Source organism: Physella acuta, unplaced genomic scaffold, assembly GCF_028476545.2.
Source record: "Physella acuta isolate Inbredline_101_S28 unplaced genomic scaffold, ASM2847654v3 ptg000045l, whole genome shotgun sequence".
Taxonomy (NCBI): Eukaryota; Metazoa; Mollusca; class Gastropoda; family Physidae; genus Physella; species Physella acuta.
This window is the reverse complement of record NW_026731565.1, coordinates 61,518-75,378: the sequence shown is the minus strand read 5'-3', so window position 1 is coordinate 75,378 and position 13,861 is coordinate 61,518. Positions and strand designations below refer to the sequence as shown.

General features: G+C 36.4%; 1 protein-coding gene across 1 annotated transcript in view; it reads left to right on the top strand.

The window, feature by feature from the left end:
• Positions 1-12,505, top strand: part of LOC131944352 (cyclic nucleotide-gated channel rod photoreceptor subunit alpha) — a 76,587-nt gene extending 64,082 nt beyond the window's left edge. The window contains exons 9-13 of the mRNA XM_059304913.1: positions 2,618-2,889; positions 9,425-9,499; positions 10,420-10,576; positions 11,614-11,709; positions 12,410-12,505. Coding sequence (XP_059160896.1) covers positions 2,618-2,889; positions 9,425-9,499; positions 10,420-10,576; positions 11,614-11,709; positions 12,410-12,484 — 675 coding nt within the window. The 3' untranslated portion in view covers positions 12,485-12,505. The remainder of the gene's footprint in view (positions 1-2,617; positions 2,890-9,424; positions 9,500-10,419; positions 10,577-11,613; positions 11,710-12,409) is intronic.
• Positions 12,506-13,861: the final 1,356 nt, after the last annotated feature.

The window sequence follows — 13,861 nt, the reverse complement described above, 5'->3', positions numbered from 1 at the left end:
CCCCCCCACCCCTCCCCCCATTCCCTATAAAACATTCTAAAAAAAGAAGGGAATAACCATTTTAATGCTGTTGTTTTGTGTGATTAAATCACTTAGGTATCTTTTTTATTTTACGCTTAAGAATGACAAGAATTCTATTCCATAAACTATAGAGTTTATATATATATATATATATATATATATATATATATATATATATATATATATATATATATATATATATATATATATATATATATATATATATATATATATATATATATATATATATATATATATATATATATATATATATATATATATATATGACCTAAATTAGCTAAACATAATGCTATTCTACTTTCAGTTATATTTCCTATAATCAAAACTTCTTATTAAGGGACGTCAAAAAAAATTTTAAACGTCTAGTAAATATTAATTTAATTTGATAAACCTGATACTTCACATAAGCCTACTGACAAATTAAACGATAAATATTTCGCGTTGTACAAGTACTCAAATCAGGCAAACAGGAAAATCAATAACCAGAGTTATGAATCTTTTAACGACAGGAACATAAAACGGAAGTTGAAAAAGATTCCCAGTTCGTTTTTCTTGATCTACCTCAGGGGATTTGCACCGCATAACACCAATGACGGTATTACATTAATTGATGATTTTAATGTTCATTACCGTACTTGCTGTAAACTGTGTAATGTCTTTGGACCTTTTTTTTTTGCCTGAAATAGCTGTATTACTAGTAGGATAAAATTCAGTTTGCTGAAACTTTCAATAAGTAGATCTATTTTATGCAGTTATTACATCTATATATAAACCAGTAGGTTCATATGGAATCTTTTTTTTTTAACTAACGAACAGTGTTACTTCCAGACTTTTTTCTCCGGGGGGGGGGGGGGGGGGAAGGGCACTTGAAATTTTCGGGGAGGGGGGGCGGTAGACTTTCTTCGGGGGGGGGGGGGGGGACACACTGTTAAAAGTATATATTTTCTATATAAATTATATAAATTTCGTTTCGTTCGGGGGGGGGGGGGGGGGGAGGTAGAATTTTTTTTCGGGTCGCCCCATCCCCCCCCCCCCCCCCCGAAGAGATGCCTGGAAGAAACTCTACTTACGAAACCCAAATAAAACAATGGCCCTAAACAAAATTCTAATCCTAGCCTTAACCATGAACCCAACCTGCATCTAAATCTTGCCCCTAACAGCAAAATTTGCACAAAAAACAAAAAAATAAAAAAAAAAAAATAAAATAAAATAAAAATAAAAAATGATACGATATTTTATAAGACTGTCGATTATTTGAACCCTTTTTACTAAACCACTCTTACCGCGCGATTTTAAGAAGTTTGAAAATGCATCTATCAACCATCATAGGACTGTAAGATCAATAAACCCATCAGGTTTTTGTATAATCGCATACAGAGATCGGCCGAACCTAAAATGTGCGCATATTATTTGTCTATTACGCGTTCAGTTTTTATTTATATTTTGCATAAAAGTGCGTAGTAACATAACCATTATGTTTTTACCCCAACGCAACCATGCTAAACATCTATCACTCAAATTCGTTTTTTCCAAAGTATTTTCCTGATACAATTTTTTTTTGCGCTATATTTTTTTAATTTAACTATCACGCATACTCCTAGAATAAAGTCCTAAATTTTCCCACAGCTTCCCCCCACCCCTCCCTACAAGCTCCTTTTTGTTTTTGTTTTATTTGCTAAATTTGCCCGTCAAACCCCCCTCCCTCATTTAGCAAATTGTTGCAAAAGTGTCACCCCGTCCCCTACCCTACATAGCACGTTGTCACAAATGTGTGACCCGCTCCACTCACAAAGCACTTTGTTAAAAAAAAGTATGACCCCCTCCCCCACATAGTACACTGTCACATAAGTATGACCCCCTTCCCCCACTAACACTGTCACATAAGTATGACCCCTCCCCCCCCCCATATATCACATTGTCACAAACGTGTGACAACCCTTTACCTACGTCCACCGCCACATGTGTGATTTGAGCTATCGACAAAACACAAAACAACAGAATCTCTTCAGTTGTTGTTTTTTATCCCGACAAATCTAGACGGCTCGTAAAAAATATTCACGCCTCTACTTTAAAGGCGACTTACCATCAGCTTTTTAATTTTAATTTATAAAATCTTTAAAAAGTAAAGTAGTTTTTTTTTAACAACTGGCGATCCGTGTTGCAGATAAAGTAGAGTTAACCTGTTTATGTGAACTCGGCATATGAATTAATAATGTGGTCATCATTATGTTAAGCCACTTTTACTTCCCCAAACGTTAATCAGGTACTGTTAAAAGCTTAAATGATTCAGAGACTTTCTAAGGACTGAAGACCAATATCTCGAGACCTACCGGCTAGCAGTCTCTAGCTCTACCATCCGACTCAGTCAGCACTATGTCCAGCCGCTTTTACCTATTTTAACTTGAGTCTGATAAGCCACCCATCAGAGCTGGATCATCTCAGTGACTTCCCATACACTCAAGTCCGGCATCCGAACTCTAGACTTTCGGGTTAGCAGTCATGCTCTCTACCACCCGACCACTCCATCCCGTATAAAACTTCATCCTGCTTGAAAATGTTCTTGTTCTTATTTCAGTCCATTATCCGCGACTACGGCCAGAGAAGACTCCGCGAAGTCGAGGCTCACCGTCTGAAGGTCAAGCCGCTGAAATGTCGCGGCAACTCGGACCAACAAGGCAGCTTCAGCGGCGGTTCTCAAACAGTCCCCAACAGGCTCCTGCAGACGCTCCGCAGCCTCAACCCCGCAGTGCGACGCCAAAGTGCCCAGGTCAACCACCACCCCGGTTCCCCGCCCGCGGGGGGTGCGCAGCCCGGAAACCCAGCCGGGACGCCGGTCGGATCCCAAAGGTTCGTAGCCCAGCCATCTCAAAGAGATTCGCCTATCCACAGAGCAACCCTAGCCTCTAACACAGCGCCTAGAGTAGCGAACGCGCGCAGCGGCGCTCAAAGCAAGCCCTCCGGCGCAAACTCACCTTCTTTAAATGTTCAGGATTCTCCAGATTCCTACTCGGGGCGTTTCCAGCGGAACTACCCGGAACGACGTCGAAGCTTTGCTTATTTGCGTACGGTATGCGCACGCGTCAAGTACGCAATGAATCGCAGAAAAAGTCAAAGAAGTAGTGCTGATGATTTGAGAAACAGGGATTTATGGGTAGACGAGATTTTTAGTAAATCCTTCGACGATCCGTCAGTATGTGCGGATAGTTGTAATTCTGTTAATCCTATTTCTAAAATACATTTTGAATCAAGGATCGATGCCTCTAAAGCAGCTTCCACCGAGGACCAACCAGAATCGACGAGCGATAAGTATTGTGAAAAAAAGGATACATACGACAACGAAAAAAGCTATGCCTTTTCCGGGGTTAAAAGAAACTCGCTGCTTTTCTCGGGTTTCTCAGACGTGGAGCAAACGGCGCGTCTTTCAAAAATGGGAAAAGGAACGTACCGGAAGTTTTCCGAGCCTGTCACCTACATGCCGGTGTGCACGGAAGATTTAGACGAGATGATAACGCATGAAAGTCAAAACACGAAATGGAAAAAAGAAACGAATAAAATCAGCCCGGTTACCGAGGCTGATCCGTCTGTTTTGGAAGAGGAAGGTGACGGTAAAGACGCTTCTTCATTAGTAACAGACACCGTTAACTCTAAACCCACGGATTATCAGTCTTCCGAGTTTCGCACTCTCGAATCCTCGCCTAAAGTGTCTTTCACTGCAAGCTCTGCTCGTCAAAGTAAAACCAGTGACGTCGGTGCTATCTGTTCAGATATCCCCCTCTGTGATTGTAATGAGAACCTTTCTCTGAAACAAACATCGCTCACTCCTGAACTCAACGCAGGTACTTGTATTCGCCCCGTGTCGACTTCCTTCGAACCTGCAGAGAAATCCCTACCTCACGAAAACCCATCCACCTTGAGGAATGCATCTCGGCAGTCCCCACGACGCATTAGACCTCTTTCTTCCTCCACAGCCAAAACCAAATATACCTCAGACGATTTTTTAAAATCTCACACCACCGAGAAATCCTCCTCCACGCCGATTTCTCTTAACGTATCAAAAGAATTCGAAGATACGAAGCAGTACTCAAAAAATTTAGAAGAAGCGACGCTGTTCTCTTTACAAAACGCTTCCCCCAGCCCGTTCACCTTGTCGTGTCAATGCGACCCCGCCGACAACTTCACCAAATTCATCAGCAAACACCTCCCTGAGACTCTCAACCAACGGCTCGTTAAGAGAAACACCAAACCAGACAGGACGTTTCTCGCTGTCCACTCGCCAAAAACCGTGTCCAAATTCCGGACGTCGAGTGATAGCGAGGCTCACAACGACACGAACACGCTGGGCCCGGAGAGCCAGCATTTGGCCACCAGGTCCCAGTCGTTCCCCAGGTTAACGGCAACAGACACGGCAGGTGCTGCCAGGTAAATCGAGGCTAGACCACCTGATGGATGCCAGTAGAAGTGTTGAGTGCCCGCATCTTTCCTGTCCACATTATTACATGCACTGAATGTCAAAGAGTAGACCTGATTACATTTTCTCACCTCATCCAAATCAAAATAAATGTATATGAAGATCATAAAACTGTAAACCACATTAGATTTTTCACATTAACAAAATCAAAATACAAGTCAATGAAGATCATACAACTATAAACCACATTAGATTTTTCACATTAACAAAATCAAAATACAAGTCAATGAAGATCATACAACTGTAAACCACATTAGATTTTTTACATTAACAAAATCAGAATACAAGTCTATGAAGATCATGAAAACTGTAAACCAGATGAAATTTTCACATTAACGAAATCAAAATACAAGTAGATCCTATATGAAGATCATTAAACTTAAGTAATAAAATAGGTGTTCTACAATAAATATATCACTTAATGACAATCAGGCTTAAGGCCATCGCCATAATTGACCAGTAGATATTCAAATTTAAAGTACCGAGACTCAATAAATATTTTTTTTAAATTTCGTTCAAATAAAATTCAAAAATCTTCATTAAAGCTGGATAGTGAACACTATTGTCACGATAGTTGTCCGTTCTTGAGAATCTCCACAGCTTTCAAGCTTTTTCAGGCTCGATTCATAGAGACTATATCTGCTCGTCTTAAGAGTCCATTAACTAGGAATGATTGTTGATCTAGCCTTCCTATAGCCCAAACATTATATCCGACCCAATGGCTTCTATGTACATGGGTATCAAATGAAAAGAAGAAACTAACAATCATGTTTTGCGTTTAATCAATACACACTTTCTTGTACGACTTCCAAACAATTCGGGAAATTACAAGCAGCTTAACAAAACAACCAAATAAGAAACCTCATCACATGCAAAACCCGTACTTTAGAGGAGTACGCTAATTGATAAAAACATTTACATGGAAAACATTATATATATATATATATATATATATATATATATATATATATATATATATATATATATATATATATATATATATATATATATATATATATATATATATGAATATATTTATAGGCCTATATATACATGTATATATACATACATATATATCTTTGAATATATGTTAAATACAAGTAAATATATATACATATATATTTGCATATGTATATATATACATACACATTATATATATATATATATATATATATATATATATATATATATATATATATATATATATATATATATATATATATAGCATTCCAATTTGTGAATCAAATCAAGATTATATACTGTTTTGACATTCAGTGCTATAGCTTGCATCCAAAAATGTTATTCTTAGCTCTTGATGTATTCCCGTTTTTATGTCAATATTTCACATTTAGAGTTTTTAGGGTCAAGGCCATATGCATGATATGTTGCCTAAATCGCTCATTTTTCTCTAATGCATTTACGACATCTTTATTTTTTTAAGTTTGTGTGTGAGATTAGTTTGTAAATTTTTTTTTTAGTCTGAAGCCGACGCGAAGGTTTTGGAGTGTTCTGAGTTGTTTGCTTTTGCTATAAATAGAACGTAAGGGGAGAATTCGTTGAAATATTTCTTTGAGAAAACATAGGAATATTTGCTAATCATTTTCTTACTTTTTAACGCAAATGGTTGTAGTGTAGTTTAAAATTTGTTTCACAGATTTGCGGAAGTTTATAGTATTATTTTTTTATTTTCCTCATAGCAAACTCGAAAGTTACCTACATGACATAAATAATTTGATAACAACTGTAAGTTATGATAAATGGTGGACAAAATTAGTTAAACTATTTTTAGACCAGTGATTCTTAACCTGGAGGTACAGAACCCCACTGGTCTCTTATGCGCATACACCGAACCCTTTTCGATAGTGAACCATACCATGTGCGTCGTAACCACCGCCGAACCCCTGTGACTGACTCACCGAAGTCCTGGGGTTCCATCAAACCCAGGTTAAGAACCACTAGTCCAACGAAAATATTTTCTAATCATCAATATATATTTTTTTAGTTTAAAATTCTGGGTCCGTTTTTCGTGAGGTTAGATTTGATAGGGTTTTGTATAGATGTCTTTGCCAGAGATATATCAAAATAAGAGAGGATCTTAGATTTTAAAATAAGTGGTATATTACATTTCTATCAAAATAACAAAATGTCACGCATAGAGGGTAACTCTCATTATGTCGGTAGAATAATTACGAACTGTTTTGCAAAAACAACATTACAATAACTAATTAAAATACTATTAAGAGTATAGGTGCGATTTCTTAAAAACATTGATTTATTAAGAAAATGGAAATTTAAAAAAACATCTTTTTTATCATTTAGAATTAATCAAGGACTTGTAATAACTTAAAATGTTCGTTACATATATCTATGTATTGTTGGATTACTTAACTGTGCATGTTTTTTTTAATAAGTAAGATAACTATGGAAATTATAATCTGCAGAGTTACCGTTAAATGAAAAATTAAAGTATTTGCATAGATAATTGGCTACAGGGGGTGGGGGGGGGGGGGTCACACAGGCATATGGGTTGAAGGTGGGTTATCAACATAACACAAAGGACCCCTTCAATCTAGCATAACTGTTTGGTAATGTTCTCTTAATCACGCTATTTATACTAAACTTATATTAAAAGTATTTTGTGTTTTAAGTTGTTAGGGTCTATATTATAGGCCTATAGCTGTGTGTTTTCAGTTACAGGCAGTGTAGAAGAATATGCAAACTACATATTATAGTGTGTTGTCTTATTTCGTTTTCTCTGCGTATCTGAGTTTGTCAACGCTTATGCTACTAAAGTACGTGTTAGATTTTGTGTGTTATGTTTTTAAGTTTAAATGTATTAGTATTTTTCAAAAAATTGTGTTTTATTACCTTATCTTAGAGTGTGTAGTAAAACATATTTACTTTTTAAATTTGTCACTATGTTTTGGATGGCAATCTTGGGTGTTTACAATAGATAACTGTCCATCAAGCTTTATATTAATGTTAGCTCATATAGATCTTGTTAATGAATGTTCATGAAGATCTGTTTAGCAAATAAAACCCACCTAAATCCCGTGAAGTGAGCCCACTGAAATCACACACACATTTCCTTAATCCAGTTAAGTAATAGGCCTGCACATAGTGGGAAAACAACACATTCCCTCAGTGGAATAACGTAATTGATACAGTTCAGGAAAGACCATATAGATCCCATTGGTGAAAAACAATATATATATATATATATATATATATATATATATATATATATATATATATATATATATATATATATATATATATATATATATATATATATATATATATATATATATATATATATATATATATATATATATATATCCCATAGTTGAAAGATCATGTAGATCCTATCCGATTGATGAAAGACCATATAGATACCGTGGATGAAAGATCATATAGATTCTTTTAATGAAAGACCATATAGAACACATTGAAAAACCATTGATAAAACAAGGCATATAACTTATTCGGGAAAACCCAAACTATTCCTGTTGTAGAAAATCCCACAGATCCAATTTATGAGATAGTCCATCTTTAAGAGCCCTACTAGGCTCCTCAGAATAGTATCGGAATAGTATCGGAATAGTATCGGAATAGTATCGGAATAGTATCGGAATAGTATCGGAATAGTATCGGAATAGTATCGGAATAGTATCGGAATAGTATCGGAATAGTATTGGAATAGTATCGGAATAGTATCGGAATAGTATCGGAATAGTATCGGAATAGTATCGGAATAGTATCGGAATAGTATCGGAATAGTATCGTAATAGTATCGGAATAGTATCAGAATAGTATCGTAATAGTATCAGAATAGTATCAGAATAGTATCGTAATAGTATCAGAATAGTATCAGAATAGTATCGGAATAGTATCGGAATAGTATCGGAATAGTATCGGAATAGTATCGGAATAGTATCGGAATAGTATCGGAATAGTATCGGAATAGTATCGGAATAGTATCGGAATAGTATCGGAATAGTATCGGAATAGTATCGGAATAGTATCGGAATAGTATCGTAAAAGTATCGGAATAGTATCGGAATAGTATTATTAGACATGTAGGCCTACTTGTATTCCAATGTTAGAACACAGTTTCATATATACCATTTTAATCCTTGCTGTTAGTTATTTAAGCCTCTTGACCTAATCATTATTTAAAACGTATACATATTTAAAAATAGAGTTGTTCCCAAAAATGTTTTTTAAAAGCACACGTATTATTACCATTTTAAGATTACTAATAACTTTAAACCCTTTACTTTCTACAGTTTACCTCATTATAAATTATTTATTAATGAATAAACTTTACACATTCCATATTCTATGCGTTTAGCAAAAGTCTTACATTTCTATGATAGTCGAATAAAATGATATTTGTAATGAATATTTGTAATGCATATTTGTAATCGATATCTGTAAGCATACGTGTAATGCATGATATAAAGCATTTATTATATTCATATATAATTCGTCAGTATGTGAACTAATTGATTGTATACGGCATTATAAATGTGAAATGTCCTAGCAATATAAACTTGTATTTTGAGTTAGAATTTTATACGTGTAGTTTTTATGTTCATGATTTTTTTTTAATTTTAGATTTGAAACAGTATTATTTAGAATTCATATTTTAATCGGATAATTAAAAATATACTATTCTTCGGAAATTTCAATGATTACTAATCAACATTCATAGCAGAAACATGTTCACTGATTCATTAATTTGTTCTATTTTCATCAAATAAACTGATTACTTTTAAAACAAATGCACATTCTGTGAAGAAGAAAAAAAAAATTTAAAAAAAAAAATAATTTTGTTTCTTTAATTTTTTAAAGATTCACATATTATGAGATTCAACTTTTTAATCGCCACAATCTGTCTCTGTCTTCCAGATGCCCAAACACACCTTATGAAGGCCATTTCTCCTTCGACGCAGCCGAGTCAGACAGATCACCCACAATGAACAGGTACAAATTAAATGTCTCGGTATTTAGGCGAACCGGTTTATTTATTTACCCAACAAAGTAAAGCAAAAACACTAATATTTTCTACAGATAGTTTTTTTTTTTGTAAATAGTTTGGAGTTCTAATCCATTGGATAAGTTTATCCTAATTACAGATACCTAAAAAGACAAACTTAAATATATTTAGTTTTTGAAAAAGATTGCCCCCTGGACGTTAGGTTAAAAAACAAGAAACTTTTTTTTTTACCAGTGACCCAATAAGCATTTTTACTTTCTTGTCATCGAAGTATTGTGGAAGTATTGTAAAATTGCTAAGTTAACGTAGAAGTTTTGCAACTCACTGAGTCGGAAACACCATTGAGTGTGTGTTTGCTTGCGTGTGTGCTTGTCTGCCCTTGTGCGTGCGTGCATGCGTGCGTGCCTGTCTGCGTACCTGCTTGCCTGCGTGCGTATCTACCTTCGTGCTTGCGTGAACACGATACCTTAAGTACCGTTTCAGATATTGGACGAAATTTCCTATTTAACTATTAGTCCCTAGGTTTCTATCAACTTTTGAGCGATTTCCGGTAACCGGAAGTAGTACCTACTCTGTTTCAATTTATCAAAATCCTTCAGGCAGCTAGCTTATTCTAAAACGTTTTCAGCACTATATTTTATCTTGAAATAAAAAAAAGCGGTTTTTGTCACAAACTCTCTACCATCTCTATAGTCGTCGTCCCCCCCCCCCCCCTCGGAATTGCCATCATACTGGAATACACGCGAGTGTTGAGGAAGCTGACTTCCGCTTTGTTTTAATGATGTTCATCTGTCGCGTTACTGTCGGAAACTTGTAAAACACTAACACCTACATGGATTTTAACGTGTTATATTTTTGTATTCATGTGTGTATCATTTTGTAATGTATTTATTTCTCTTTTTCGAAGACTGAAACAAAGCAATGGCAAGCACGTTGAGAGACAAAACAGCGGAAATGGGCGTTCTCATCCCATGTCAATCATTCAAAGCCCAGCCTCTGACCTCTCGTATCAACAAATCACAGCACAAATACAGGCCATGCAAGGCATGATTGACAAGCGATTGGTGAGTAGCAATCAACAGCGTCACTTTAAATCAGAGTTTCTTACAGGACCCCCCCCCCCCCCTAAGAAAGTCTACCGCCCGCGCCCCACTCCCCCTCGAACGAAATGGAATTTATATAGGAAATGTATACTTTTAACAGTGGCCGCCCCCCGAAAAATTTCAAGTCCCCCCCCCAGGAGAACAAAAGTCTGGAAGAAACACGTTTTAAATTATTCCATTATCTTGAGGAGGGGGGGGGTATGTCTGCCTTCCACAATATTCTCAAACCACACCATCTTATTCTTTCAAATGGGGTTCCATTGAGGGGGTGGGGTCTTTTGGGCATATCACTTAATTCTAGAAATACTCTTATATGATGCCTTCGCGCATCTCTCTCCTTCTCTCTTGATAAAATGTATGAGTAGGTGTACATTCATGTGTATCCATACTTGCACGCGTTTACACATACTTATCCATATGTATATGTAATGCCTCTCTATGTCATTACTATGGCGTCCATCCTAAAGTTGATATGTTATAACTGAGTCTTTGACCATCTCAGATTTAGTGTGCCGGTCTTTGAAGACGTTTTTCAAGTTATGATCCCTTATTTTGTTATCAGCATGTCCTTTTTCCTTTTACTAAATCCAAAAACCAGAATTAAAATTTTAAAGAGGTTGTTGCATCTAAAATGCTCAACATTTCAAATGTGGGTTTTTGTTTTTTTAAATTTCATACGATCCTTGAAGAATGATTCGATTTTTTCTCCTTTTGTGCTTAGTATATTTTACGTTTACTTACAAATTTTAAAAATGCTGGTCAATTTGCTTAAAATATTTAATTAAACATTTCTAATTAGCCAATTTGGCAAACAGTTTGAATTTTTTTCTTACATTCAAGTAACCATTCTTGATTCTCAACTAAGTATCTAACTGAAAATCTAGCCGTTTCGCAATTCAACTAAAACCAAATTTTTGTCTACAAAAAGATCTAATTGTATTTCAATAGATTGTTCGTATATTTTTACTAATACTTCTTGTCTTGCTGATGTTTTCTAGAATAACCTGGAGGATGTGTACCATTCGGCTTGTTCCAAGTTGGAAAAACTGGCCACTTCTCAGGAAACATTGCTACAGCTGGTACAAGAAATTCTGGTACAAAATTTGAAACATATTCTTTAAGTCAATTTTCTCTTCCAAGCCTGAAGGTCCACGGGGCAAGTGAAGTAGAGTTCACCAGTTTCTGTGACCTCGGCATATGAAAAGATAGTGGGGTCAACCCTATGCCCAGCCGTCTTTACTTTCCCTAACGTGAGTTAGGTACCCATCAGAGTTGGGTGGACTCAGGGACGGTCTACTGACTTGAACCCAGATTCGAACTCGAGACTTACGGGTTAGCAGTCTAACTCTGTACCGCTAGACCACTACCGTCCCACATATTCTTTAAGGCTAACCATAAATTACAAAGTTTAAAACATGTTCTCTAGACTTGGTGGAAAACATTGTAGTAAATTGCTACAGGTAGTACAAAAAATTCTGATACAAAATTATGTAAGGTTGTTAAAGTTACCAAAAGTAACATGTTTTAATTGTGAGTGAAGTATTTGTAGCTCTGTTGGACTGCCAGTTTCGAAAAAGTAATTTTCTAGTTGTACTAATGGTCTTTTTTATTCTTTTTTTTTAAATTTTAAACAGTCAGGACTAAAGTAATTAAGAATTCGCATTTTGACGGTGTAAGAATCAAGTCTGGATTCGTAGGAATTAATGAATTTTGTATTTTCAGTGTATTTTGTTCGTTACAATTGACTGTTATTGAGTACATATCTATGACCTAAAACATCTTTCCATCTTACAGAAACAACAAAGTGAAAGAAACACAAACCAGTTAATGCCAGGGGATGACAACATAGACCTAGAATTGAGTGTTTGAGAATAGGGACCTAACATCGAGTGTTTGAGAACAGGGACCTAACATCGAGTGTTGGAGAATAGGTCCCTAATATCAAGGTTTGAGAACAGGGCCCTAATATCAAGGTTAAAGATCAGGGACCTAGCATCAAGTGTTTGAGAACAGGGACCTAACATGTTGGAGAATAGGTCCCTAGCATAAGTGTTTGAGGGACCTAACATCAAGTGTTTGAGAACAAGGACCTAGCATCGAGTGTGAGAACAGGGACCTAACATTAAGTGAATGAGAACACGGACCTAACATCACGAGTGTAAGAACAGGGACCTAACATCGAGTGTTTGAGAACAGGGACCTAACATCAAGTGTTTGAGAACAGGACCTAGCATCAAGCGTTTGAGAATAGGACCCTAATTTCAAGGTTTGAGAACAGGGACCTAATATCAAGGTTTAAGATCAGGGACCTAACATCAAGTGTTTGAGAACAGGGACCTAACATTAAGTGTTTAAGAAATGGGACCTAGTATCGAGTGTTTTAGAACAGGGACCTAACATCGAGTGTTTGAAAACATAGACCTAGCATCAAGTGTTTGAGAATAGTACCCTTGTATCAATTAGAACAGTGACATTGCATCAATGAGAAAAGGACCCTATCATGAGATGATCGAGAACATAGCCCTAGCATCAGATGTGAGTTAGGGCCTATCATCAAGTGTTCGAAACAAACTCTAGCCTTATTAGGACTTTGTTGCTGAAGTTGTTTATTTCATGCTTTGTTTTCTTTAATGTTACACAAGGCTAACCTTTTCAACTTTGCCCTTTGTTATTAGTAAAACGAGGCGAATTAGACGCTACTTTTATATCACTTTGTTAATAATGTTACAATGGACTGAGGTCCCAATGTTTTAAGAATCTTTGTTTTCATGTTAATTGGGGCTAAGTAACTTTAGCCACTTACTGAATTATGTGTTACATCTCATGCTATGATCATGTTTCTAACCCTCTCCTGTGGTATCTACAAGGTTACAATAGATGATGGCCCTAATAGTTTTTACTTTATGCTTGGCTGTAATGTGTGTCAAGTCGAAGTCCATAGGCGGATCTATGGGTGTGCAGCAGAGTTTCAACAACTCCAAAAAAGTTGACTATATTTAAATGGGAGCAGGACATTACCCCCCCCCCCCCTCGGCCGTAAATTACCCCGTCCCCATCCCCCCGCTCCCGGACATTGCCTCCACCCCCCCCCCCCTTGACATTACCCCTCTGTCAATGACCCCCTGTGATTTACCCCCACCCAGTTAGGGATAAGGTGATGTTGAGTTAGGGTTAGGATGTAGGTTTAGAGTTAGTGTAAGGATTGATGTTGGTGTTAGGGTTAGCTATAGGGTTAGGGTCAGGGTT